Source organism: Cariama cristata, unplaced genomic scaffold (genome assembly GCF_000690535.1).
Source record: "Cariama cristata isolate BGI_N322 unplaced genomic scaffold, ASM69053v1 scaffold5606, whole genome shotgun sequence".
NCBI lineage: Eukaryota > Metazoa > Chordata > Aves > Cariamiformes > Cariamidae > Cariama > Cariama cristata.
The window spans coordinates 84,436-111,020 of record NW_009622594.1 but is presented as its reverse complement, the minus strand read 5'-3'; the positions used below and the strand labels follow the sequence as shown (position 1 = coordinate 111,020).

Genomic DNA, 26,585 nt, shown 5'->3' with positions numbered 1-26,585 from the left:
TTCTGGTGTAAGGAAACTCATCAAGTTTTTGAGTACATTTGAAAGAACAGTAGAAAAATGGAGGAAAATACTGAATTTCTATTTTTATGGCTTTAGTTGGATTGCTCTTAAATCCTGCATTAAATTGGTATTTGAATGTGAATGTTTGTTTCAAGCCATGTTAATTGTGCTCTTCTCTAGTGCAATTCATGTTTTGGTGAAAGCATATAGTTAAATTTTAAACCTGTGATCATACCAAAGTGGTAGTCTCATGTTTAACAAAAAAAAATGACATGTCTATAGACTCATTCTTGAAACCAGCTAGAACAGATGCCACAACAAAGACTGTCTCATGCTCTTCATTCAAGCACTAATGAGGTTACTAGAGAGAGAAATGAGAGTACTAAAGGTTGTCTTTGCTCTTTGTTTTTAAAGTTTGAGTCACAAAACAAGTTCTTTTGCGTGGTATATCCCTTGGCCTGCTCTGATCACTCCCATCTGCTTTCTGTTTCAGCAATACTGGGCCTGATTAAACTCTTCAGTAAAACTTGATCTTAGAGCCAGAAATTACTGTTCTCCTGTCTGTTTAGAGATGTCAGATGAAGTTCTCTTCTGTAACAGATGGAGCAGTTTCTTGCGTAGTATCTCAGGTGGATCCTAAGTGCCAACCAGGCTGAATTCTCAGGGAGTTATTGATCCAGACTCTTGTGGGAGGATGTTCTCTCAGCAAAGGAAACAAGTGCAGGTTGGAAATAGCACGCGTGGCCATTACCTTCTGTGCCGGAAGCTCGGAAAGGCGCCTGTTCCAAACAGCTCGCTGTTGCTTTAAATACTGAGCCTGGTATGAGCCTTTGCTGAGAAGATCTCATAGCAGCTGACAAATACAAATGCTGGCAGCTAAGGGGGAATGATCTCATTAAAATGCAAGTGAAGGAAACAAAAATTACCTTGAAAACCTTCCCTATGAATTTCTCAGGAAAGCTGCTCTTTAGTCAGTGCAGTCTAGGTGAAGCTGGGTTCAAATCTCACCTGTATCTTTCATTAAAAAACACTTTATTTTATTTTTTTTTTTTGGTGCAGTTTGGTTTGAAAGGGTGGTAAAGCTTTCCTTGTAGCAGAACTGTATTTTCTATTATATCAAACAGTCTTGGCAGATTACTTGTTATAATACATGCTGGTTTTGTGTGGAGCTGACTATTTAGTTTGTTTCTCTTCATTCAGCACTGAGGCTTATCTGTCTCTGTAGAAGAGGCTTCACCAGCTGAAACCCACTTCCCAACAGGGAAGTCTAAATTTTTAACATCTTATGCAAGAACAGGATGTTGAGCAGGACCCAGTGTCCACGTTGCTCAGTACTGCCCGTTGGTGACCACAGCTGGGCAAACAAGATCCCATACAGGAGCATGGCAGGTCTATGCTAAGACTGCCTGTATCAGAAATCAGCATCCAGTTGTCTCAGGGACCTCAAACCCAGATTTGTCTGGGTTGAATACACTTAGCTGGATGGATAGATCATTACTCCTGGCTGAAACAAGGTCTTGCTGCCCAGGCATTGCTGTTTGAGTGTCTTCTCATTTCCTTGCTGTGAGAAACTCAAGCTGCAGTCTTAACTTGTAAGCTGTATGATTTAACCTGGTTAATGATATCCATTTGTCTAAAAGGGGGGGGGGGGGGAAGTCCTAAAGCAGATGGTATCTGCGTCCCTAGAAGTTAAACTCATTCTTTTCTGTCTTAAAATTTCAATTATGGGAACATAAGGGGTGATTTCCAAAATCTCTTGCTTAATTCCAGTTGAAAGAAGAGTCCAGCCTCATTCTTATCATTAGATAGCATAGAAAAGCTCTCCATAAAGATACTATGAATTTACTGTATACAAATGCCATTGTCACAATACTCAGGAGGAAGAGAGGGGACGGGACAAGGAATTGCCGTTCTATTTATTATGCAACTGTAATTACATATTTAAAAATGCTTCCTTAGACATGAAGCTCCCTTCTGCTCTATTCAAATACAGCAAGTAACAAGGTGCTACTGCTCCTTTTCATAGGAGGAGAATTGGTTAATTGTTTGCATAAGCTTTTCACCAGAACATATATTTATTTTAAATACTTTCACATACCTCCAAGTGTAGTATACGCTATGTACTAACGTGTAACATTTCCCCGAGAAAAGCATCCTAACAGCCAAGAAGGAATAGGTTGTACCACTGGGACTGGGTGAGAGAAGAGAGATCGTCGTTCCTTGTGTCTCTGGTGGGCTGTAAGTTGAGAACAGCAGTGGGACGAGGGCTGCTCCCATCTATTGAATAGAGCAAACAAGTTTAATCATGCTACAGTCCTTTTTTTTTACAACAAGCAGAAGGCAGGGGAAAGCAGCTAGTAAAATTAAAAAAAAAATGGAGGAAAAAATCTTCCTGTATCAGCAATGCTGGTGCTCACCTGTAACCACACTGTTCTGGTCACTGGTCCTTGTGTTGGAGCTTCCATGGCTTGAAAGCCTTTGTGAGAAGACTGAAAGATCACAGCAATCAATTGCTATTGGAAAAACCTGTCCTGAACTGAAGTTTTGGGGGTGAGCCTACCCCTGCTCTGCAATCTTAACCTCTTCTTCACAGGCACTCCATTATGTTGCAGTAATTTTCAGTGTAAAAAGTTTAATGTGAATAAAAATTGCCGCACCGTACCTGAATTACACTGCTTCTTGTCTGGTTTGTTTAAATTTGCCAGTGCTTACAAAAGATCCTCTGTTTTCTTCAACTCCTAGCATGAGGCAAACTTTACGGGAGTGCTACCCTGAAGCTGTACCAATACAAAAGCCGTCAGTACAGGACAGCTGGAAAAAAAAAAAAGCCACATTCAAGATAAGCGGGCAGTTTTGACAATCAAAACAGTGGAGAAAGTGAAGCATTGCTACTCTTCTAGTGTTCTCCAGGGAGCAGGATATCACTGTAGAACCAGCAAGTACAGCGAAGCCTGAAGCTTCAGGTTTTGTGGCGGAAGCACTATGCCTTCTGTTTGGAAAACCTGGATTGAAAGTCCCAGAGCAGTCTTAGCTTTGTGTGCTTCTCGGTATGCAGAGGGGAGGATGAGAAAAACTATACTTAACCCAGTTATCGCTGCTTTAGGTAACATATGATGGTCCTGCTTTTAGTTCCCAAAAGCGGTTCTTTTGAGGACCTGTAACGAGCTCTGGATAAATCTGAGAGGCAACACACTGCTAGTAGCAGAGGAAAGGAAGGGTAAGGTTTTGCTGTTCAAGGATAGAAACATTTTCAAAGCATCTCTAGTATCACATGGGCATTAAAATTCCTTGCTCTGCTTACCAATGGGCTGCTTTGCCACCTTGCAGCCAGTGTAACTGTTTTCTCCTAAAATGCAGCTGTAAGGAGGGCGTAACTAAATTATTCAGAGCATGGCTGGCGTCATACTAAAACAATTTAAATTTAGCATTGAAGCTGACCTCGTCCTTTCCAAAAAGGCTTGCAATTTTTTTTTCCTGCAAACAAATCTTTCCCCCCATGCTGGACTATAGAAATTCTGAAGGAAGAACTCCAATCAATCACATGAGCAGAGCTTCACTGAGGCTCATTTACGCTGTTTCTCAGTGAACAATTAGGAATTTGGCAGACTTTTTTGGTGCTGCAGCTAGCCTGCTTCCACAATAGCCAGCCTCTGAGCACTTGCCTTTCTGTGGGCCAGCTTTGCAACTTTCTTAGCTACAACATAGCTTATGCTTAAAAATAGGTTGGGTTCAAGAAACAGTCCTAAAGAAGTTGGCTCAGTTGGCTGGGCAACACATCCCGTTAGCCCAGCACAGCAGGTCTGCTTCAGCCAGCCACCCTCCACCGGGCCGCGTGTTAAGGGAGCGATCACCTCAAGACAAACCAGACTGATCACCTTTGCTGTGCTGCTCCCCCACGTTTCACGACTGCCACCGCTAAGGAAAGTGTGGGCTCGTGCTCTGTGACCGTGACATTGCCCTGCTCAGGAATACCAGCTCCCAGCTGTTTCAGCTTCCTTTCTTCAGCCTTAAGAAAGCATTTACAAAGTCTTGCCCTTGTGAAACGCGGACTGACAAGCCCTTGGTTCAGAGTAAGCCAGGCTGTGCTAGTCCCGAGCCTGGCTTACTTCTCTGCACATGCCCTAGTGAAGTGCGTGGACCTTCACGCCCTCTCTGAGCATATTACCACTGACCTTACTACGGCCTGTGTAGGGCTTCCTCAGCTGCTTACAAGTTCAGCCAGTGGATGGGTTTGGATGCAAAGTCACTACTCCTGGCTTTTCTAAACATACTGGATGCCTCAGCATCCTCCTGGAGGACTGACTGACTTACACCCAAACACTGAAGACTGCCAACCCTGTGGAGAGATGGATCTCCTGCTGTGACCGCACTAACAGTAGCTACGCAGAAACCTCTTCTGATTGCTGTGACGACTCCTTGGGACCAGGTAGAGACCACGTGCTAAAATCATTAACAGTAAACAGCTGCATTTAGACTAACTGACAGTGGGGTGAAGCCACCGTGGGTCAGAGGAGAGGACAGGTCTCTTTCCCCACAAGTCAACAGGCAGCTCTGGAGATGCTCCTGCACCTGCCTTTGCTGACCAGAGTCCATCCTAGTCCGCTGCCTGCCGGCTCTTGCGCTTTTCTTTCCTCTGTTCCTCGGTGCCATTCGTCTCCTCGGGGCTCATTTCTGAGCCCGGTTCTGGTTCCAGAGGCAGTGAGGGAGGCTTTGCAAGCGGAGCCGATGCTCCAGCGCCTGGGGAGAGAATACATTTGTAGTTACTGTATGACTACATGTGTCTATTCTTTTTGCCCTTCCAGGCAGCATGGAGATGCAGAACAATTGCAGCTATTAATTACCCTCGGATTTTTTTTGTCTAGCATTAGCTTATCGATAGCACTCAACTCTTTTTTGAGTTATCCAGCCAGAGACGTTACAGTACCCAAAGTTCTGCTGAAGGGAAGCTAAGGCACAGCATCTCATTCAGCTAGGCTGCTGTGAGAAGTCAATACAAACTTAGGAATTAATTCATGTTTTGGAAGGGAAAACAGTTCCACTGAAGCTGGTTTATACTCAAGCTGGAGCCAAAACCACAGCATCATTTTCAGATCAGTTTTAGCAAACTCAGAGAGAGTTTCTAGGCAGTTAAAGTATCTACTTACAGAATAAAATCAAAACAGGACACTTGCATTCTGAAGTTGTTTCTACAGACTTAGGTTGATAACTTGATGTTATGAACCAGCTCCCTTCTCTGATACGCATAATAAAGTCCTTCAGGTAAACCCTAAACTCCTGTTACGTTTTATTTTTCAGCTTTTCTGGCTAAGTCTTCCCTGCATGGAAAGTTTATTCCATGCATAAGGAATGGAACAGGTCCTTAGGGGTGCCAAAGAAAGAGGCCTGGATTACACCACCTCTCTCCTGGTTCCGTCCACAGGCAACATGACTAAGAGTAACAGAAAATCAGCAATCTCTCTAGTGCATTCCTCCTCGGAAGCCAAGGGATGAGAGGAGGTCAGGCTACGAATGGTGTCTCAGGAGATGCTCCTACCTAGCCCCAGAAGAAGCAGCACGTACAGCTATCGGCGTAAGCCTTTTAAGGCTGAAGCTATCTCCTGAGCAACCTTCATTCCAGTGGCCCACACTAGAAGGTAATCCAGCAACATTTACAAGGGAGGGTCCTGGCTGGACAGCTTCAAAGCAATCCAGAGTGATAAAGCACTTCAGAAAATTGTCCATCATTTCCCTTCTCTCCAGCAGACTGTCTGTGCACATCAGCTCCTGGGCTCTTCCAAAGGAAGACAAGATGTCTGGTTTCTGAAACCACCCCCTTTCCAGAGCAAGATCTCAATCCCATGCTAATGGAGTCTTGCCCATCGTGGCTCAGACAGGAAGGGAAACTTTACTGCCTTTCCACACCCCTGCAAAAGCAGAATAGTATAATGCACCACAGACAGCATCTTCCTTGCACACTTCCTTAACTCAGAAATCTGGGAAAGTTATTACCAAATACTGACATTACTACCATGTAAGCAAGTCAATACCTTTCTAAACATGTGCTTTAACTCTGTACTCAAAGGAAGAGAGACTTCTCCCCTCCCACAGTTCTACCTTAAAGAGAAGCAAAAGAGAAGTACCTGGGGGAAGGTGCATGGTTTTCCCATACCCCGCAGCTGAGGACATGGCTTGACCCAGCGCCTGGTTAGAGCCCAAAGGCTGCTGAGTGCTGGAGGATTTCACTGACAGAGCAGCTCTCTGCTTGGATTTAGACTCTTTGGAAGACTTAGTCCAGACCAGGCTCTCCCCGACCTGCAGGGCAGCTCCCATCTTCTGGGCAACCTCCACCATCTTCTCAAGAAGCAAAAAGAGAAGACCATTATAAACACGAACACTTCAGACAACAATAAAGTCAACAACAACACAAAAAAAAACCCAACCAAACAACTAAGGGCTGTGCAGAGCTGACTACTGCCTTGGTGCTCAAGGGAAACATCTCCGCTAATTCATTCCCTTAATTACAAGAGAATCTTCTCTTGCTGTGTATTGATTGAAGAACTGGGCTTCAAAGAACAGAAATTAAGCACGCCACTCTCAGCAGGCAACTGCTCTACTCGGAAAATCTCATAAGCAGAATTTCTTCCTAATAATTGGACTCCAAAGTCAAATTTCCTCCTCGTTTGTTGCCAGTCTTAGTGTGGCTACTTAGCTCCCGCTGACAACCGTTACGCACATACCTCAGGGTCAAAGTCAAGAGTACTGCTCTCCTTCACTGCATTGACCTTCTTCTCCATCTCCTGGTACTGGCAGAGGGCTCCCTTCTTGTCACCCTGGTTATAAAGCAGGACGGCGTAGTTCAGGTTGACGAGGGGGTTGCACCTGCAGCAAACGCACAGGATGCATCGCATTCACTGTGGGAACACTTATCCTGACTTCAATAACGCTAAGATGTGCCCAAGCTGCAAAGCTGGAGCCACCTTCCTGTCTGGTACAGACAAGCCATGGGGTACGCTGACCGCGAAGCAGGTGAGGGGCTGCACAGCCAGAATCTTTTGTGAACATGATAGAGTCCCACGTACTCAGTGAGAGACCCGGTGCCTGGGCTCAGCAAAGTATCCCAGTGTCAATGACAATATAAGTGACTCTGCTGATGGCCTCACCCCCTGCAAGGCTCTTCTCTGCACCAGCCAATTCTCTGCACTTGGGGACCGTCTCAGGACTGGTTTTAGTAAGTGCCCGGTCTCCCAGCCCCTTGCTCCTGGGGCAGGCAGAGCAGTGATGGGGGCTTTCATCATACTGTGAAAGCTGATCTCTGCTCTGACTTATCTCAGGCTCTCACAGCTCCCCCGATTTTTAGGAGAGCAGTTTGTCATGGGACAGGGCAGTGAAACAGACTCATGCTTATTGACTGTATTTTCCAACCCAACATGCCGCAGAACATGCTCTTTACATTTCATTTTCCTCACCTCTTCTCTCTCATTCACCCGCTAAAAGCGTACATAATTGTACGTACTGTTACAGAGAAACAGTAGGTGATACCTGTTAACTCGAAGAGGAGACCGGCACCGCAGCCAGCACTGTTATCCTGCACAGTCCTACCTCCCTTCCCGATACACAACAGCATATGAAGATTTCAAAAAGGCAGAATTGCTCCATATATTCTCATTTTCTACAGTATCCATTTTCTTCACTAGGGTACATTAACCCTGACCAGCAACATTTCTTCTGGCATAGCCAGGAGTGTGAGCAAACTAAACCAGTTTTTTGAGCTGACCCCCTTGGCTCTGTAATTGAGAAGTGAAGCTCTCGGAGAGCTGATCCTTCCTTAATTGCCCGACATGCCACACTCAACAAACTGCTCTGACCATTCTTTAGCAGTCTGAATTTCACCCGTATTTTGGAGAAGCAAAATGCACGTGTATTATCTGACAAAGAAATTAAACGCAAGAGGGTCACCGGCCCCAGCATGGGAGCTCATGCAGATGCTCAGCTCATCCAGGCTGCAGGATGAGACCTGGCAGAGCAGAGGTTGCATTTGGCCAAAACAGGGGACGTGCTGTTGAGGGGTGCATGGGAAGAGCAGTGTCTGTCCGCAGCTCCCTGCAGAGGAGTCGCACACATGTATCCCTGCACACAGGTCAATGAGAGATGCTTTGTAGTTTGCTCAATAAATGTGAGTGAGGGCCTGGTGCCCTCTCCTGGAGCGTGGCAGGGATAGCTGGAACCATCCAAGGACTCCAGCACCCGCACCTGGGGGGCCAAGACAGAGAGAGCGTCTGTTGTGAAAAGTGCAGAAGGGAAAGCTTCTGCTAACACTGTTCAATAAATAGAAAGTGTCATCTGCAGGCCATGATTATCCATCCTTGGTAATTTATATGACAGTGCTGCAAGAAAGAAGATTATTAGAAGAAATCTGACAGCATTTATAACCATTGCTTTTCCTTTAACTGAGAAACTGGAACACTGATCCCACCATGAAAAAAAAAAAAAACAACAACCCACAAAACCAAAACACCCTCCTCACTGTCTTCGTCAAAGCAAAGGAAGTAATGCATGAAAAAATAAATAACCAAAAATTCATCTCTTTGCCCCTCCCTCTCCCAAAACAAAGGCCAAAAAAGAAAATACAAACCCCCAAATCTACACAACAAAACACTGAGGAGATCAGACAGATCTGGGAACAGACAGCTTTAAAATTAATTGAACCTTATGAAGCTAATTTGCCTTCAAGAGCTGAGAAGCAATAGGACAGTTAGAAAAAAAATCAATAGCTAAATAACCACAGAAAGAAAGGACAGCTATGAGCTAGAACCAGTACTAAGAAGAAACAGGTTTTTTAAAGGTTTTTCCAAGACGCTTTCCATTTCAGACCCCAGCGTGGCACCCAGGCCAAATGTCACAGCGTTGACAATGGAAACAAACACGGCTGCTATCTTCATCCCAGCCAAACAGTTCATAATATGCCAGCAAAGAGAGCCTGTGGGAACATGGATTCAGCCACACAATAACTGTCTAAAATATATGGCATGTCAGCTGAACAAGCCTAACAAAGTCTGGATATTCCTCCCAGCAGTCCCTGGCAGTTGGCATTCATTTTTGCTTTGATGAGGTTTTATTTTCCCAGTAAGACTACAGAGCTGTAGCATCATAGTAGTGCCAAATACTTCGGCAAAGTTGTAGAGCTAAACTTCTATTCCTTCTCTTTGATCAAAGCACACCAACCCATGACTGGGAAGTCTGAGCAATCTTTAAGGTCCAGTAGTGCCTTGCTAGGCATGGAAGGCTGATTAGGAAAGCCAGGCAAAGGAGTCGACTGGACTTGGTCAGTGATGTTGGCAGGAGTGACCGAAGGATAATCGCAAAATGCACTCACACAGCAATACATTTGCAAATCTTTGACCATAGCTTCCACAGGTTTGGTTCCTCTGAGGAGGCTGCACAGACGTACCGATGTTTGAAACAGATGTAGAAGTAATATTTAAACCTGCTTTGTAATTCTGTTGATGCATACGTATGAAGACCTCCAGTGCCAGGTGTGTGCTGGCTGCGCAGGGCTGATTCAAGAGCTCTGGCATGTGTGCAAGCCATGTAATTCCCAGCAAACATCTGAAAGCATTTACAGCACCTCTTCGCAAAGAGAACTGCACTACAGCGTCAAACAATGGTTTTTGAAACCTGCTGCCCTTTATAAGGGGCTTTGGAACCTCCCGAATTCCCAAAATTAAGCCTGGCCAGTGCACCTAGGTTAGAGAGGACAGAGGAAAAGGGATCAGCATCTTCTCATGCCACCTTCTGGTGGCCACTCCAGATGGAAAGAGCGCTTTTGCCACAGCTCTGTCACCAGCATACAGACTCCTGGGCTCAGGAACACCGTGCTGGTTGCTCTAAGTATGCAAATATTCATTGTAAATTGGGGAGAGAGACAAAACTATTTATTAATTTGAGACAAACTTGTTTTTCTGCCTGAAATGATGAAATACTGCAACATTCACCTTAACACTTCTGAAAGCAAGTGCTCTGATTTTAAAAGCTAGATCGCAAACAAAGACACTGTTAACAAAATGGAGGAGAAAGGACTACACTGCTGCCCTTTTATATGCTTTATACTAACTTCTTGCCCACATTCTCCCAGCTAAAATCTTCCCTCTGCCCAATTCAGAACAGGCTTTATCACAAGCATCTCACTGCTCTGCACAGTGCTCAAACTTTCGGTTACAAAATATTCTGGGATGACTGGTTTTCTTCTAATGAATCTGCTCTACTGTGTATAAATATTCACTGAAAGGAAGGCTGGAATCCAAAGTCATCACCACTGACTCACTAACTAAACAGCAAAATAAAACCTAGCTTTGAGTTGGTCTGAAAGAAGATTTCCCTCTCATTTTTCAAAGATGACTTGAATTTTAAAGAAAAAAAAAAAAAAAGGTGGTTTTAAAGCTGTCACTTGCACAGCTACAGGAATAAAAATGTCTCCCTACTGCAAACTGTTAAGGGTCAAAGTAGACCAAGGGACAAAGCATGCAAAGGAAACCAGGTGCAGGGATGCAAAGCAACGCCATCAAACAACTGACAGCTATGATTAAGACTTACTTGTCCAGTGCCACAGCTTGCTCATAGGAACGTTTTGCATTCTCAATGTCTTCAAGGTTTGTCAGAGCAACTGTATCAAAGCAAAAATGTACACACACAAGTTGATGCTTTACAAGGACTTCATTTTTAGGACAATTCTGAATGTCACTACATCGTAAAATAGGTGCTAGAGGGGTGTCTGGACTGCTGCCAGAATTAACCCTACTAACGTCACTTCTGACAAATATTTGTCTCGCTTGATCCCAAAAACGTCCAGTGCTGGAAATCCACACCCACTCCTTAGGCAACCCAAACCCAAACTCTTACATGTAGAAAGTCTTTTCTAATGTTTAATCTGATCTGACCACAACTGAACCTTCCGATTCATCACAGAGAGAGAAGAGACTATTCAGACTTTATACCTGTCCCGACCTACTGTTTTCTAATGTTTAATCTGATCTGACCACAACTGAACCTTCCGATTCATCACAGAGAGAGAAGAGACTTTATACTTGTCCTGACCTACTGGGGAACAGCTTCTTAGTATCGTCTTTATCCAACATTTGTTTACTTCAGCCCAAACTTTCTGTCTCTATAACGTTGCTTCTGCTAAGCTGGATATACCGCGGAGCTGGATAACGGAGCGTTGCATACCTGCAAGGAGCATATACAGCTCTCCCATCTTCGGCTGGAAGTTGATGGCAGCACTGAGGAAATGGAAAGCAGAAGCGTACTGCTGCATCGTGAGGTGGACTAACCCCAAATTGTACAGAATCTTCCAGTCAAAGGGAGCCAAGTAGTTTGCCCGCTTCAGGCAACTGATAGCCTTCAAAAAAAGGAATAAATGTGCTGTAACACAGCCCACCCAGAACAGACCTCCTGGTTCTGCCACAAGAGGAATCTTGTTCTTGCGTGAAGTTAGCTACAGATGAAAAAAAAGAAAGGAAATCAGAGACTTACTGCTACATATTTCTTCTTCCCGAAGAAGCACATCCCAATGTTGTTCCACAGCGGGGGGCTTTCAGGCACAGTGCTGGCTACCACCCTGTATTTGGAGAGGGCAACGTCAAAATCTCCATGGGCCTGCATCATGCTGCCAGCTGCCAAGGTAGCCTTTGAGAGAAGACAAGAGCGACCAGCTGAGGAACTGCATTTTCCCAAATATAGCAAGAAGACAACAGGACAAAATGAATAAACTAAAGCCATCTCCAGTGCAATCATTTAACTTTTTCAGGTGTTTTCTTCTAGGGGCTGCCAAGACCAACAGCAGGGATCAGATAAGGACTCTAGAATCTCCCAACATACAGCAGAAGACAGGGTAAAGAAGGGACTCGAGTCTGCTTCTTCCTGCACTACCTCTATCATAACTGTCTTGGAAATCTTGCAGCATGACAAGTGTTTAGGGTATGTTTTGTGGTGACAGTAGTATCTCCTAGAGTCTGAGTCTCTGAGAAGACCTATGCACTAATAGATTCATTTTACCAACAAGCATAGATAGACATAGTTCTGGTGCAAGTTAAGTGGAGAGTAAAACGTACCCAAGCAAGACATATGCAGCAAAGCTAGCCTAGTTCGCACTGAGTGATTGATACTGCAAATTAATGGAAATATGCATGGGGAAAAAAAGGGCAAGTCATTACAAGACACTATATTTAAACAACACTGGTTAAGTCCTTTCTAATATTTCACAGTGGCAAGTAAAATTTGTAAGTATAAAAGTGTTTTCACAATAACATTCAGCTTGCATTCATATATCATTTGTCAACCACACATTTCAATACTCTAAATCATTAACATCATACAGAAGGAAAAAAGAGGCAGAGAGAAATGAAGTGACATGCCCAAAAAGGGAAGTAGTTTCACAATCAGCAATGAAATCTAGATATCAAGCTTGGCTTTCCAGACCGGAGCCAAGGAAAAGTCACATTTGTATACAACAGCTGGAAGCACAGACAGGGTTATTAACAGATGGGAGAATAATAAAATACAATATCACTTGTATCTGTGCTCCACGCCTAGGAGTCACAGGGACTTGGGCACAGCTCTTGGGACTTTTGAAACTGTCTAGAAGATTTCCCTTCCAAAGTAAATTCCACCTGATTTTGGTGCAACTTCAGGTTAAAAAACAAAGGGATCAATTTAACATCCCGTATTCTGCCTCCTCCCCTTTCCCTGCTTCCACATACATCCAACTCCCTACCCAGGGAAAGGTCCCAGAAATGTATTTCGGAGAAAGCTTTCTGGGCATGACCCTTTTCAGCCTCTCCAGGCTATGACCCTAGCTATAGATACAAAGCTCTGATACTGGAATTAGCTTTAAGAGGTGTCTCATCATCGTTCAGATGGTTTGTTTCCACTCCTCATGATACCTTGTAGTTGCCTGGGTCGTAAGTAAGTGCGTTTCCAAGGTGTTCAAAAGCCTTCTGGTAATCCCCAAGCTGGGAAAATAAGTAAATAAGCATCAGAAGATAAGGAATAAGGGGGGGGGGGGGTAAGAAAGAGAACACATGCTTTTTGGGCACTAGAATTTCTGGGTCAGTTAAATATTCAGAGAAGTGAATTTTACAGTGCTCCCATTACACACACACATTCTTGTTTGATAATTTACAAAACAGATTCTAAAAATTTATTCTGCTGGGCTGGATTCACTGTTCTGACCAAAGCAAAGGTTTCCATGTAGTTTGTGCTCTGACTTTCCTCCACAGGAGCGAGCCCTGGGTTGATAGCCCTCTGCTCCTTCCTCTCTTCCAGAAACGAGCTACAAATTGCTACTCTGCACATCCTCAATTCCCTCATCACAACTTCCTCACTCCCCAGGGCACTCCTTTCACGTGAGAAAGTCTTCCCTTGTCTTCTAATGGACTGCAAGTGTTAGTGGGCATGACTGTGTCCCTATATAAGCACATGACTGCTTAGAATCACTTAAATCTTATCGTTTTCAATTGAGTTATGCCAGATATGTACCAGTCCGAACAGGATAAAACTCTGGATACTGGTGTCCTTTTTTGGTCACAAAAATCGATGAGAAGCCCATCCGTCACTCCAGCAATTATACCGATGCATCAGAATCCAGTGCCTTCTGTAATTAATAGCAAGTGGGAAAGCTACAGAAGCATCTTTAAAACTTCTGAAGGTGAGTACGTATCCAGAGACATGATAAACTGAACAAATGAATCAGAGCACAGGGACCTCGGGGCTAAATTCACAGGGCAAATGTTATACTCGCACTACTTTTATCTTGCAGATCCCCCTCCCCATGTCATATTCCCTTCTAAATCCACATATATCCAACTTAAGACATCCAAGGCTCCTATTGAATTTCCCTATTTGTAAAGCAAGGCAATTTTTTTCAAAATCTACATTTTATTCTTGAGCATCTAAACAATTAGGGAAACACTTAACGACCTTTCCAAATCATCACTTGGTGCAAGTTTTCTAGCCTATCAATCCTTTCAGGCACTACTGCCTGTTCTTCCTTGCTTGTTCACTCTTTGGAAAGCTTACTTTTGGAATAATCAGACAGTCCTTCCCATACATTTTACAGACCCAAGTGATAAGCATGCCTTTGTTATTTAAATCGATTCCGGTTTTCTTCTATGGTGCATTAACACTAACAATTTAATGGCTGCTTTTGTAGGAGAATAACTTGCTAGACTCTTGCTCCAGAAACAAGGTAATAACTAGTCATGTTTTGTTATACTTGGAGGATTTATAACAGAATTAGGGCAGTTGCCAAACAGAATTCCTGCTCTGGCTCAGGTCCAGGAAATCAACTTGCTTGTAGCAGCAAAAGGAAAAAAGAAGATACAGAAAAGCAAGCTCTGTCATGTTAAACGCAGTCTTTAGAGAAACGTGTGTAAGTCATAGGAAGGTGGATAGAAATGAACTCTATAAAAAAAAGCCTTGGTCATTTTGAAAACAATTAAGTCCATGTAATAGCTAACAGGCTTCAGTACCTGCAAGTAAAGTAACCCCAGTGTTGTAAGGAGGTCTGTATTTTCTGGAGAAAACCTGTAATACAAAAGTCAGAGAGCTGCATTGCTTATTAGCCCTTCTAGAACGAAGTAAAAACAGAACATGGAATTATGATGCTACACTATATGAGTATCATTCCAGGAAATTAACTGTTATTATTAAATGCAAATATTAGAACAATTACCACCATGGGGCCTTCCTTTGAACAATATTACACCTAAGCTTTCAAAATGTCTTCTAGATATAAATGGGAAATCAGCATAGCTCTGTGAAATAGATCTGGATGCATAATGAGATAATGTGGTTTTGTTAAGCTTCAAAGTGAGTCTGCATCACTGACCTGGAAATACAAAATGAGATTTTGCATCATCTCCCATAAACCACCCTGTAAATCCATCTCAAGCCTCTTGGCCCATGTAGGACAGGCAGTCCTCAGCATTTCTGATGGATCCTACACACACCCATCATCAGACTTCTAATTCACCCTATAAAAAGATTACAGATCTGGTTTTGCAGACCAGCTGTGGACTGCTCACCACGGCTTTGTGCTACACCGCAGCCCACAGACCAGAGGGCTCAGGCACTACCTGTTAACGTATCCCTGGCCATACAGACCACTCCATTCAGCACAGAGAAGCTTCAAAAAATATGTCCCAAGGGCTTTCAATTACTGTATGCAACTCCCAGTCCTTCACTGCTAGTACGAGGTTCACACAGCAAGGCTGTGAACCCTTTTAAAAGCATCCCTATTCCCAGTAGCTTTTGAAGACATAAACAGGATGAAAACAACAAAAAAGAAAAAGCAGAAAGAGACACTGTATTCGTGGCCTCCCTCACCTTAACAGAAGTGTTCAATTCCCTGCTATCAAGACTTAACAAAATCCAATACGCACACTCACATTGGCACCTTTAAACCTCAACCAGAACAAAACTGCCGCCTGTGCCTGACGGTATATAAACACAGAGCAACGACGGACCATCCTGGAGCTGGTAACAGGAGGCAAAATGTAACAGGCAGATGAGAACAAAAAAAGGAAAAAGAAAGGAGTGGGAAAGAAGGGAGGGCAGGGGAGCACCGGGATAAGATATATAAACCTGGTAAGATGCTTAGCAAGGATTATTTACGTAATAAACATTCTAGATTAGTTCAAATGGCTACCCAACTCAATATACTGTCAGACAGCAGCAAAAGGCAGATGTGTAGGGCAAGAATATGTGAAAAGAGCTGGTACAAAATGTAGATCCTCCAGTGGCTTCCGACATGCTCCTGCTTTTCTTTAGTGTTTGCCTCTATTGCAAAACTACATTTTGAAAGCATTGGTAAATCAGATGCTCAGGACTGCCCTAAAACAAGACAGATCACTACTGAGAAACAGTGATGGGGTGGGAGAAACTCACTGTGCACCAACCCGTCTCAAGTCTGCCTACTCACTTGCTTTCAAACACAAATCACTCCAAGTGAAAACAGTATGTGAAACCCAGTAACTGATTTTTGACAGACGATCGAGGTTAGAGAGACACTCGGGGTTAGATCTTTCTGGTAGATAAACCTTTGGGATTTATGAAGCCGGTTTTGGACAGGTTTGCTGTCAGGCATCTCTGTCCATTTGTTTTTCCTCTTTTTTTTTTGGCAGATCTTCAAACACCTACCTTCTTCCCTGACACACTGTCAGCAGGAGGAGGACTACAGCTGAGAGCAGAGACAGCCGAAGAGCTTGAAAGTGCCAGCTTTGCACAGAGACACTATAATTACCATTAGCTTTTTAATCATGTCCTCAATTCAGATCTGGGACACCAATCAAATTTCTCCTGGCATAGGATGGGACATAGGCAGATAGAAAAAAGGACATATTCTTACTCTACGGCTTTTTTGTAGACTTCAATGGCTTTATCCATCTCCCCTTCCAATAAGTGAATTTTCCCCAGCATCATGTAAGTCAGATCATGTCTGTTGAGCTCCAGGGCATTGTTTAGCTGGTCTCGTGCCTAAACACACAACCACCGAGAATAAAAAGTGATTAGAGAGACCTCAGTGAAGCAATAGCCCAAGAGCAATCCCCAGCAGCTAGCAAAAGAGAACAGCTAACACCCTCTGAGCTCAGAGAACCCTGCTAGCAAAACCCAGCCCAGCTAATTGTTGAAACAAGTTCTGCATCAGGAGCCACGCGCTTTTAGGGACAGAAAAAGGCAATGCGGCGTGCTTCAAGCCAAGGCAAGAGGCAACGACCTCCCAAGGAGGAGAGGAGCATGGGCCTGTTCCTGTATTTGAATTTTTTTTGTTTCAGGGAAGCTTCAGATTTGTTAGGTTAACAGGTACATTACCGTTTATTCTTTGCTAAAATGCTTACTCCAGCAATGAGTATGGACTGCCAAGTAAACAAGAGGAGTGAATCAGCTCTTGTCAGGCACATACCAATCCCCTTCAACAGGAGACACTTTGAAGCATGTCTTCGTCTTACTTCCTCAGGCCTAGCCAGCAGGACAGCGAAGTATGTTTGCTGTCTCTGAACACATGATATATTAGAAATGGAAATGCTGACACAGTAATGGAATTCTGTAATACGGGACATTTGTTACCAGCAGCTACTGAAGAGACAGTCATCCCTGAAGGCTTCATTATATTTTAGATGTCCTCATGGAAGCATTGCTGCCCACGGTGACCACCACATCTCAGACGAGATGTCAGCAGCCCCAATTTGGAAAGTGTTAGTGCAGACAGCAAATCCCAAGTATGAACCTCTACTCCAGAGCTGCTTGCTTTACAGTGATGCCTCGAACAGAGAACGCAGTAGGGGTTTGCTGCAAGGGCCACAGCACTCCACCAGAAAGAGCAGCAGAGAACACTTGGGCCAAATTGGGAACAAAAGGTTTCTAAATGCTGGTTTTTCCCTTACAAAGTAAGCCCACAGGATCAGAGACAGCTCAGTGCTCACCACAAGCACCTAGGGGAGGGTTAAATGAGGAGCTGGGAATGGCGTGCTCAGACCTGGGAACAAAACTCTTGTTTCAAGCTTCCAAGAAGTCCTTTATTAGCTATAAAGCTAATAAAATTAGTGCTGCCCACACTGCAGCTATGCTCTTTTGTGACTTTTGCTCTAGGCTTAGTGCAAAAGGAGCTTCAGACACAGGAGCAAATCCTTTCCGGGGAGGAAAAAAGGTGCCTGATGCACCTCCAGCAGACCAACCCCGTAACTCTTCTCTCTGAATCCTGCTAGACCCAAGGGGCAGCAAGTTTCCTTCCTGCTGCACGAGGTGCAGCGGTTTGAGCTGTATGCTAGGGAAATGGTTTGGGTCTTCACCATCACACTTCTCTTTCTTCAAGAAGATGGAACCGGCATGCTCTACGGATTGCTGCTCCTCACAAAACCAGCAGTGTTTGTGGTGCTGGCTTTAAAAGGCACAGAAACAGAAGCAGCTCTTGTTGGAGCACAGCTGGTTTTCTGTCTAGTTTCAGGTGGCTCTTTGAGGTTTCTCAAACATTCCTTTTAAAACCAGAAACCTTCTCTGAAAAATCCTAGTTCAGAAAAAGCCTTCTGACCTGCAACAAGACTAACCTCCATTTCACTCTTACCCAACTTCACGAACTTGCAGCAAACTCAAAATAATTCAACATGCAAATGAAAACAGAGACAGCTTACAAACCTTCGCGCCCAGAAACAAACACTGAAGCAAAAAACCTCCTTGATAGCTATCACTGCAAATGATCCACTTCAAACTGCCAAAGAAAGTGAAATTTCTGGGAACCCGGCTTCCCGTTTGTCAGGTAGATAAGACAAGCATTTGCATTACCTTGTTGAAGTGTTTCAGGTACATGTAGCACACACCCAGGTTGTGGCTGATCTCCTGTACGAAAAAAAACAAACCACAAACAAAACCAAATCAGCATGAGGTATGAAACACATGCTACACAACCTGCCAGTGATAGCAGTCATCACTGACCCAGATGGGGAGATCCCGGTCCCTGCCCACACCCTTCTTGCTTTGTAGATCAAGCAAACCAATAAATTCAAGTTACTTCAGGAACCTACAGAGCTAAGTGGGATCGTACACAAAAGACGACAGGCTACTGAGACAAAAAACACAGAAATTACGATGGTCTCTTCAGCGAACAAGGAGCAAACACTGGTTTCTTCACTGATAGGTGACTCAGTTCCCAGCAAGATCTCCTAAACTAGGTAAGCTGCCCTTACAGGTGGCTCTCAATCCAGCTGTACGGTCATTAGGATGTGCACAATGCCACGCCCAGCTGGCCAAAATTTGAAGATGTGCCGAATTTTCCAAAATAGAAGTTGAGCACCATAAGGGCCGATAACCCTCTGGCATCTTAAACGATTTTGCCATGGGGTAGGAAGATCACTTAGGGATCCTAAACACTCTGGTGACACCGTAGGGAACAATCATACCTCTAATTCAGCAGCAGCAGTTTAACAGACAAGCTTCTTGCCACTTTACCTACCCTGGCACATCTTGGGGAGCTGAAAAGCAAGGTCCGCTGGTTCCTTGTTTCTATTCTGGTGAGCATTTCACTGCTTCATCAGTTTAGACAGCCTTGACCTTTAAGAGGAAACTCCCTTATTTCCCCATTAACCCTCTTAAAATGGTATTTTCCTCCACACAGTCTCTCCAACTGTGTAGAACAGTAATGAACCCGTAACTCCTGGTTACTGCAGCTTGCAGAACCAGACAGTGCAAAGGAAGAGCACAGGCTGGCTCTACTTCCAGTGCTGAGCCAGGTATGGGAAATAACTGATCAAAATACCCACTGAAGTCTGCCTGCCATGGTTGTAAATTGGGTTACAGGCATGCCAAGCACATACTCCAAGTAGCTTGGTTAGCTAAGGGAATGCAGACTTGAAAGAAGACCCACAGTGTAAAAGGTTTCTGAGTTGTCTAGCACAGGATAAATTCAGTAATACCAAACATATCCTTGTATGAAGCCTGAATTTTAGATGCATTGAGCACCAAAAGCATGGCTAAAGTCAGTGAGTGTCTCAGGGAATGAGATCACATGTAGCAAGTCTATCTTAGAAACAACACTTCTGCAGGCAAAACAGCCACCTGCAGAAGGCTGCCCACAACTAACGGCAAGGCACGTCCTCTCTCCTCTCACCCCCGTCACACCTTTCCCTTTGCAATGCTCTTCCTTCACTTTTTACTTCTTATATAGAAGAGCTATTTTAATTATTGCTTCTGTAGCTATGAGCCTATGTTTTGCCAAAACAGGTAATGCTTGTAGGTAACAAGTAAGCCTCTCAGCTAGTTTGAGGGATAATCTTTTTCGTGTTTTGCAGTACAAAAGGTTTCCCAACTACTCAAGCAAGTTTTAATGACAACTGAGGGTTTCCAAACAGGGAGTTACTTCCCATACTTTCCTATCTATATTCTATCTCTCTCTCTATATATATAAGGCTATGTTAACAATGATAATTTGCAAAGCTCAAACAGGTTGCTCGATTCTCTGTGCTCCAAGCCAAGGTGTGGGATTTTGCCAGCAGAAATGATTCCTTGCTCCTGTGATCCAAACCAGATGCTGCAGAGGCTCATCCATGTTTGCGAGCCTGTGCTAAAAGGCAATGCCTCAGCCCTGCAGCTCCTCGTCTGCTCAGACTGCAGGCAGCCTGAGCTCACCTCTGCTCCAAACAAGTTTGCAGCTGTCTTCATAAAACTGCAGAAACATCTGCATACTACAATAATCTGCAACTCGCTGAAACACTTACCCAGTCCTTTTCATCGAGTTTAGCTGCTTCGTTGTACACTTCAATGGCTGCCTTGTGCTTCCCCAAAAGAAACCTGAAAAAGCATTTTAATTTTTTTTTTTTCTCACTTTGAAACCCTGCTGTGCACCCACTGTCACCTCTGCCAGTAAGAAATGACGCTATTTGCTAGTCCTCCAGAGAACTGCATGAGAAGCCCTGAGAAGTTTACAATCTCAGCAATATTACAATTTGAGTAGTGCTCCCTTTCAGGGCCAAGGTCATCAATCCTGCGAGATGCTGAGGCACTCCCTGACGCTACTGGAGATGCAAGGAAAGAATTCACAGGCTCTGCAGTCTGCCTGTGTCTCAAAGGAAACAGACAGGTGATCTAACCAGACATTCAGAGACAGAGAGGGGTCTGTAGGGCAAGTTTACATAGCTCAGGTCAGCACCCTTAGCTCTGGACCTAGAAATCAGTGTGTTACCTCTCTTGCTTAGAATACAAAGAAAAAGAAAATACAATAGCAGCCAGGAAGATAACAGAGATTCTGCTTTTAAGGGTAGCCCAGGCTTCCAGAAGACAAACTCAAGTGTTGATACGGAGGAAGCATGTTTGGAATTAAGCAGCCTGGGACTTCACTGGGAAAAAAACAAAACATGGAAGGTCCTGGGTGGCACATCAAAGAGAAACAATAAAACACCACTCACAGCGATCGTGCCACCTGCTTGAGGTTGTCAGCGCTTCGAGGGTTCAGAATGGAACATGTCTGAAAAAGTTCAAGAGATTCTTGAATTTTCCCCTCCAAGCGAAATATCAAAGCTGTAAGACAACATATACCAGACAAATTAGTCCATTATCTGCAGGAAAAATGTGCCTCTCTGACAGCAGGGAAAGAAGGGGGAGCACAGATATATTATAACAATGCTCATTTGCTCTTTCCCCCTTCTGCAGCAACCTCAGGCAGAAGTTGTATCTGAGGGCACAACGACAACACATGCAAAGGACTTGTGCATGCCTGGAAAAATTTCTCGTTTTCAGAATAAAGGCAGCTTTAAACCCTGGCCAGTCGTTTGTTGAGATGCAGTCTGGATTTTTCCCCTCCCCAGCTTCTAGAGGCTGCAGTATGTCCTTGGCCAACAAATCTCAGTTGTTCCCCATCACGGCACTTTGAATTGGAACGCCAAGTTTTGGGGCATATTTTTTAGGGGACAGCAGGGAGAACAAGAAGAGGAATACCATCCTTGAAGTAAACAGTAAGACAACAATCACCTGAGGCAGGTAGCTCTAACAGAAAACATGCATCTGTAATACAATCAAACACACAACCCAAGCACGCACCAACACATTGAAGGCCAAGAGCCCACAGTCCAAGGAGGAATCAATGACAAACTCATCGATACAGCACAAATAGAAAATCTAATCTGCCCATTTCATGTGAAAATCCCAAACTTCAAAACTAGACCTAGCAAGGAGGGAAAAGCAGCCATATATTTTTTACATATGAATTTTATATGTTTCTGTCACCTGTTCCCCTTCTTATTGTTCACTATATCTCAAATCAGAAGTAACCTGCTTTAGCAAAATTAAGACTTTCGGAGACCTCCTGCGACATACCTTGAACATAGACGGCATATTCACACAGCCCATGAGACTCCTGGAGCTGCTCTTTGATGACAGCCTGAAATGACAAAGCACAGAGCATCCATACCAAACGCAGTCTCCTTCACCAAAAAGCCCATTAGCTGGTTCGCTCTTATCCCATTACTAAACTGCAGCATGGCAGCTTTCAGAAGAATATAAACCCTTCAAATATTTTAATAAAGGTAATCCCTATGAAAGAAAATTGATTTCTGACTGACCAAATACCTTCTGCAACCTTGATTTGGAGAATTTTTTTGTACGTGCTACATATAGCTGTGCTGTGTCTGTGCTTATTGCAGAACGCCCCAAAATAACTTGAATTTAAACATCATGCAACGTGGTGATGGCCAAGTTCTTCTTGATGTGATGGTAACAGTGGTATCACACAGGTCATGAGAACTACAAAATTTGTTTAATCAGAATTTGCGTTTGGAAAAGTCAATATTAATATAGAATTTGTAACTAGTTGTAAACAAAGCTAATGACAGAGATTTGGTTTCTGTTACAGAAACCACAACCTCACGTATAATAAAGACACTGGACTGCGGCTGGGACAACTACAGCAGTGCACAGAAGACTGCAAGCTCATCACCGGGTGTGAAGAGCATTGTGCCAGGAATACTGTAGTCCTTTTAGTATTTCTCTGTTCATTCCTATTACCAAAGATAATTAGATACTACCTGGGGAAAATGCCACAAGGAATCTCTGAAAGCATCCTCTGCTGATAAGGGTATCTACTCTAAGCCATTTGTGAAGAAATAAATTGAATTGGAGCAACTGCAGCTGAGTCAATGAAAGCCAAATGAACAAATGAGGAGTACATGGGAAAAGGAAGGGGGGGGGGGGAACCAACCCCAAACTGATGAAAATGTAAATTCTTGCTGGCTGCATTCATGCAGCTGACAGTTTGGCGTGTGGGTGCAGTTTGGCTATATGCCATAGTCACATATGACCTGAAATTATAAAACTGGTCAAAAAGAGTAACCTTTGGGAGGATGAGCGCTCTGGCTACGAACCAAGAGCATCATTTCTGCTCTGAGACTCCTCTTTTGCTTGGAAGTGGAAGAGACAAAGGGAGGAAAGAAAGATTTCTGGGCTAGCAATAACCTGGTGCTCATCTGGCACTCCTGTTAAGTGTATGATCAGTACCAGCATTCCCTGCCTCCGAGACGAATATAAGTGAAGGGCCTGAAAACAAGGAGGAAAACTGAACCTCAAATATAGCACACAGAAGGAAAGCGGTGTGAAGGCAAGGATGGTTATCGCTGAGAATCCTCACTCATAAAAAGAAAACTAAAGAGAGAAGGAAAAGGAAGAACAAGTCTAGGCTGCTCTTTCTCTCATCTGTATCTGCTAATATATCTATATTATATTCTTTACAAAGTACATTAGTATAAGACATTCAATTCAGACACAACCAAGCATCTCCTGAATATGGTTATTCTATATTGCTCCATCTACATAAAACCAGTTTCCCAAAGCAAGAGAGGGCAACAGAGAGCTATCTTTTAGAGAGATCTGATTAATTCCATAAGCCCTAAAAAATCCCACAGCAAAAGGCCTTGAGCTGAGAAATATGATCTGTAATCCCAGCTTTTCCTCCCAAGTTTATTTAACTTGCCGATAGAATTTAGACATACTGGCAGGAGACCAACCAGCACGAGTGATTTTAATTAATTAAAAGCATCTGGCAATTTTAATAACTCCCTCCTCGCACAGAACAGAAGCAGAAGATCTCTGTTGTGAAAAACGGTTAGGGGGTAGGGCTGGAATTGAGGCTGCAAGCAGAAAACACAGCTTATTAGCTTTGCGCGCGAAGAGCGAGAGCTGAGTGATGATCAGTGCTTAGCAGGGCCTGTCCCTCCTCTCCCCCCGCTCCTCTCCGCCGGTGCGATAGCAGGGGATGCTGCAGCTGCAGGCTCTGGGCGATGTTTGCGCATCTTGCTGGGCAGAAGGAGAGGCGAATCAAAACAGCCAGCGTTATTAATCTCTCGCCGTAAAGAGCAACAAAATTTGTCAAAAGCATGGCGACACAAAAATAGAGGCAGGAGTGGCACTGTAAGGGTTAAAATCAATTTGATGCCTTCACTTTGGAGAGCTAATATTGGTTAACAGGCAGGTTTTTCTTGGCCTTCTACCAACACTGAAAAATATGGGAGCTTTTAAAACCGTGTTAGAGAGGAGGCATTTCAAAGCACTGAGTGGGAAAGAGGGTCTAGCAAGATTTAGACCAAAATTAATAGCATCACAGGTCACTTGTTTCTTAGCTGAGTCTTAAAATGAATGGATTTTAATGAATGACCAAACTACACTGAAATCAAGGAGTTAATAGCAATTGAAGCCATTGTCAACAGCTCTTTCATTTTTGAAGGTATTAGCCCCAAATAGCATGTTTGGGAATGTCTATGCTTATCAGGTATAAGGGCAAGCACCCGGGGCATCCAGGTTGGATCCATAACCCCACAAAACACCAGCGGAGAGAGACAGAGATTACCAGAGGGCAGCTCAGCCCACCTCAGAGCTCAGTCGCCTTTTGGACGTGCCTATTACTCCTCAGTGACTGGCAAAGCATCCTGGCATGCTGAGGTTCCTAGCCTCTTTGGGACAAGTCCAGGCCTCTGAGCACATGTCCGTCACATCTGGGCAAAAGGATGGAAGATCATTTAACCTGCTATGGTCTGGTGCCAAACTCTTCCAACTTTACTGCAAAACCCCTGTTTTGTGAGCCATGAGGAAAGGCTTTGTTGCCTTTTACTTTGACAGCTACTGCAAAGCTGGCCTGCCAAGCAAGAGTATTAACTGTCTTCTCTCAATTTTTTTCCCCATATTTTGCTTGCTTTCATGACTGATGAAGATGCGGAGAAGTCAATGTTGCCATTATATCATCCACTTGGTTATCTTCTCTGTGTTCTTGAGCTGTACTCTTCTCTGCACTCTGTGATTCTACGTCACATCACAGAAACAGGGTACGCAGAGACCAAAAAAATGCAGTCAGATCAACAGAAAAGGGAAACAACTTTCTATTTAGATTGCTAGTCCAACTTTTGTTTATATCTATTTAAACCAAGATCTGAGAGGAAATCAACTGCTGATGATAGAACCCTCCAGCTCCATTAATTAAGAGCTAAATTAATTTCCTCCAGCCTGCCACATTCCTAAGCACCCCCAGGAGTTCTCCAGCAGAGAGAGACAAGTCCTGACCAACCCTGGTGTTTCAGAAGCAAAAAATGTCTTTTCAAATCTTCTTTGCACATCACAGAAACAGAAAGACGACTCTTGTTTCTGTCCTCCTGCCCACTGGCGCATCATCCTCAATAGCTCGTGTTCATTTTATCAGGAAAACACACAGTTTAATAATAGATTTGCCATTTTCTTAGTCCACTTACCATTACAATCCCAAACAACCACTTCCAAGCTACCCACCAAACCCAGGAGAAATTAAAGGGTGCAATGTGTCATGTGTAAAATGAAAGAATTTTGTTCAAGGGCAACCAAGATCTTTTTTTTTTTAGACTTGGTAGTGACGTTTTACTCAATTGAAGTGTTTTTCATAGCATCTCTGTAGTACCATCGAGAGACTTGCATTACAGAACTGTGTTGTTATCAGTTTGGAAGACTGTATCCATCACTTGGAACAAGAGAGGTTTGCAATTCTTTCCATTTTTCTACTCCCAAAGACATACTAAGCTCACAGATTGCTCCAGACAACTGCACACATGGATCCTGAAGGTAGCCAAGGATTTGAGAACATTAAAGTTATTTTACTTGTATTTTCTCTTGGTCCCCTTATTCCAAAAGTCAGGAAAGGGAGTGGTTTGAAAACTGGTATGAAAACTATCGTTGCATAACATCAGTAAGATACTTCCTAAAGCAAAGCCCTGAAAGCAGCTCTTACCTTACACTCGTCGTAGTCTCTGCGAACATACAGCAGATAGATCAACCAGTTTTTCCTCTCTAGGATTGGTAACTCTGGTGCTGTAAATGTAAAATATTAACAGTATACAGGAAATCAGATTGATCAGCAGAGAACCTGGGCACATCGCAAGAGAGATTCTGAACCACCTGATCTGCAAGCCCAATACAACTAATTCAAGAACTGCAGTTGCACTGGGTGGTGCAATTAATCACTTGACTTGAAGCCTGGAGTGTGAACATATAAACAGTGTCCGCTTTTATTTTACTTCTCAAACTGTTGGACAAAACACATTGTTCAAGATAGACACTAAATAAGACCTCTTAGTAGAAAACGACCACCTCAAAAGACTTGAGGCATCGGCTCTTTCTGGTGCAGTTACTGGAGCAAACAGCTCCAAGCATATTTTACTACGTGCACATTTTAATTCAAAACTAATGCTGGTTTGGTGGAATTGGTTCTTCCAAATATGCAAGAAGCAGCTTGGAGGAAACGAGTCGGATTTACATTTTGGAAGTAGGGCAGAGGAATCAAAGGTCTTTAAAATAAATTTCTGGGAGTGAATGAGAAGGAAATGGGCGATACACAAAAAAGGAGGTTTTGGAGATGTTGCCGGTCTGAAGGTGTGAATAATTTAAAGAGGTCAAACTTAGTTCTTTGAAACTGTGAAGGGACTAGAAAACATCACAGGTCTGAGATACTGTGAAGCCACTGGCAGAAAAACATATTTGATGCAGTGGAGGAGAAAGACTTGTACTCTAGCATTTCAATCGTAAGGAGCTTGCAGCAGTAATTACGGCAAATCACGAAT

At 43.6% G+C, this 26,585-nt stretch overlaps 1 protein-coding gene across 1 annotated transcript; it reads right to left on the bottom strand.

The window, feature by feature from the left end:
* Nucleotides 1-4,594: 4,594 nt before the first annotated feature.
* Nucleotides 4,595-25,785, bottom strand: BBS4 (Bardet-Biedl syndrome 4). The gene is made up of 14 exons (XM_009702381.1): nt 25,757-25,785; nt 21,835-21,898; nt 20,928-20,986; nt 20,241-20,313; nt 18,313-18,366; nt 16,382-16,509; nt 14,505-14,559; nt 12,918-12,986; nt 11,509-11,661; nt 11,203-11,374; nt 10,570-10,639; nt 6,717-6,858; nt 6,120-6,330; nt 4,595-4,737 (listed from the first exon to the last, which is right to left on the bottom strand). Exons 1-14 carry the CDS (start codon nt 25,783-25,785, stop codon nt 4,595-4,597), a joined length of 1,422 nt encoding a protein of 473 aa, XP_009700683.1.
* Between the last annotated feature and the right edge of the window lie 800 nt (nt 25,786-26,585).

Coding starts and splice junctions, on each gene's coding strand:
- BBS4 (XM_009702381.1), bottom strand. CDS start 25,785: ATGTTCGCAGAGACTACGACGAGTGTAAG. Junction 12,987..14,504: donor TGGGGTTACTTTACTTGCAG/GTACTGAAGCCT, acceptor TTATTTTCCCAG/CTTGGGGATTACCAGAAGGC. Junction 6,331..6,716: donor CTCTTGACTTTGACCCTGAG/GTATGTGCGTAA, acceptor CTTCTTGAGAAG/ATGGTGGAGGTTGCCCAGAA.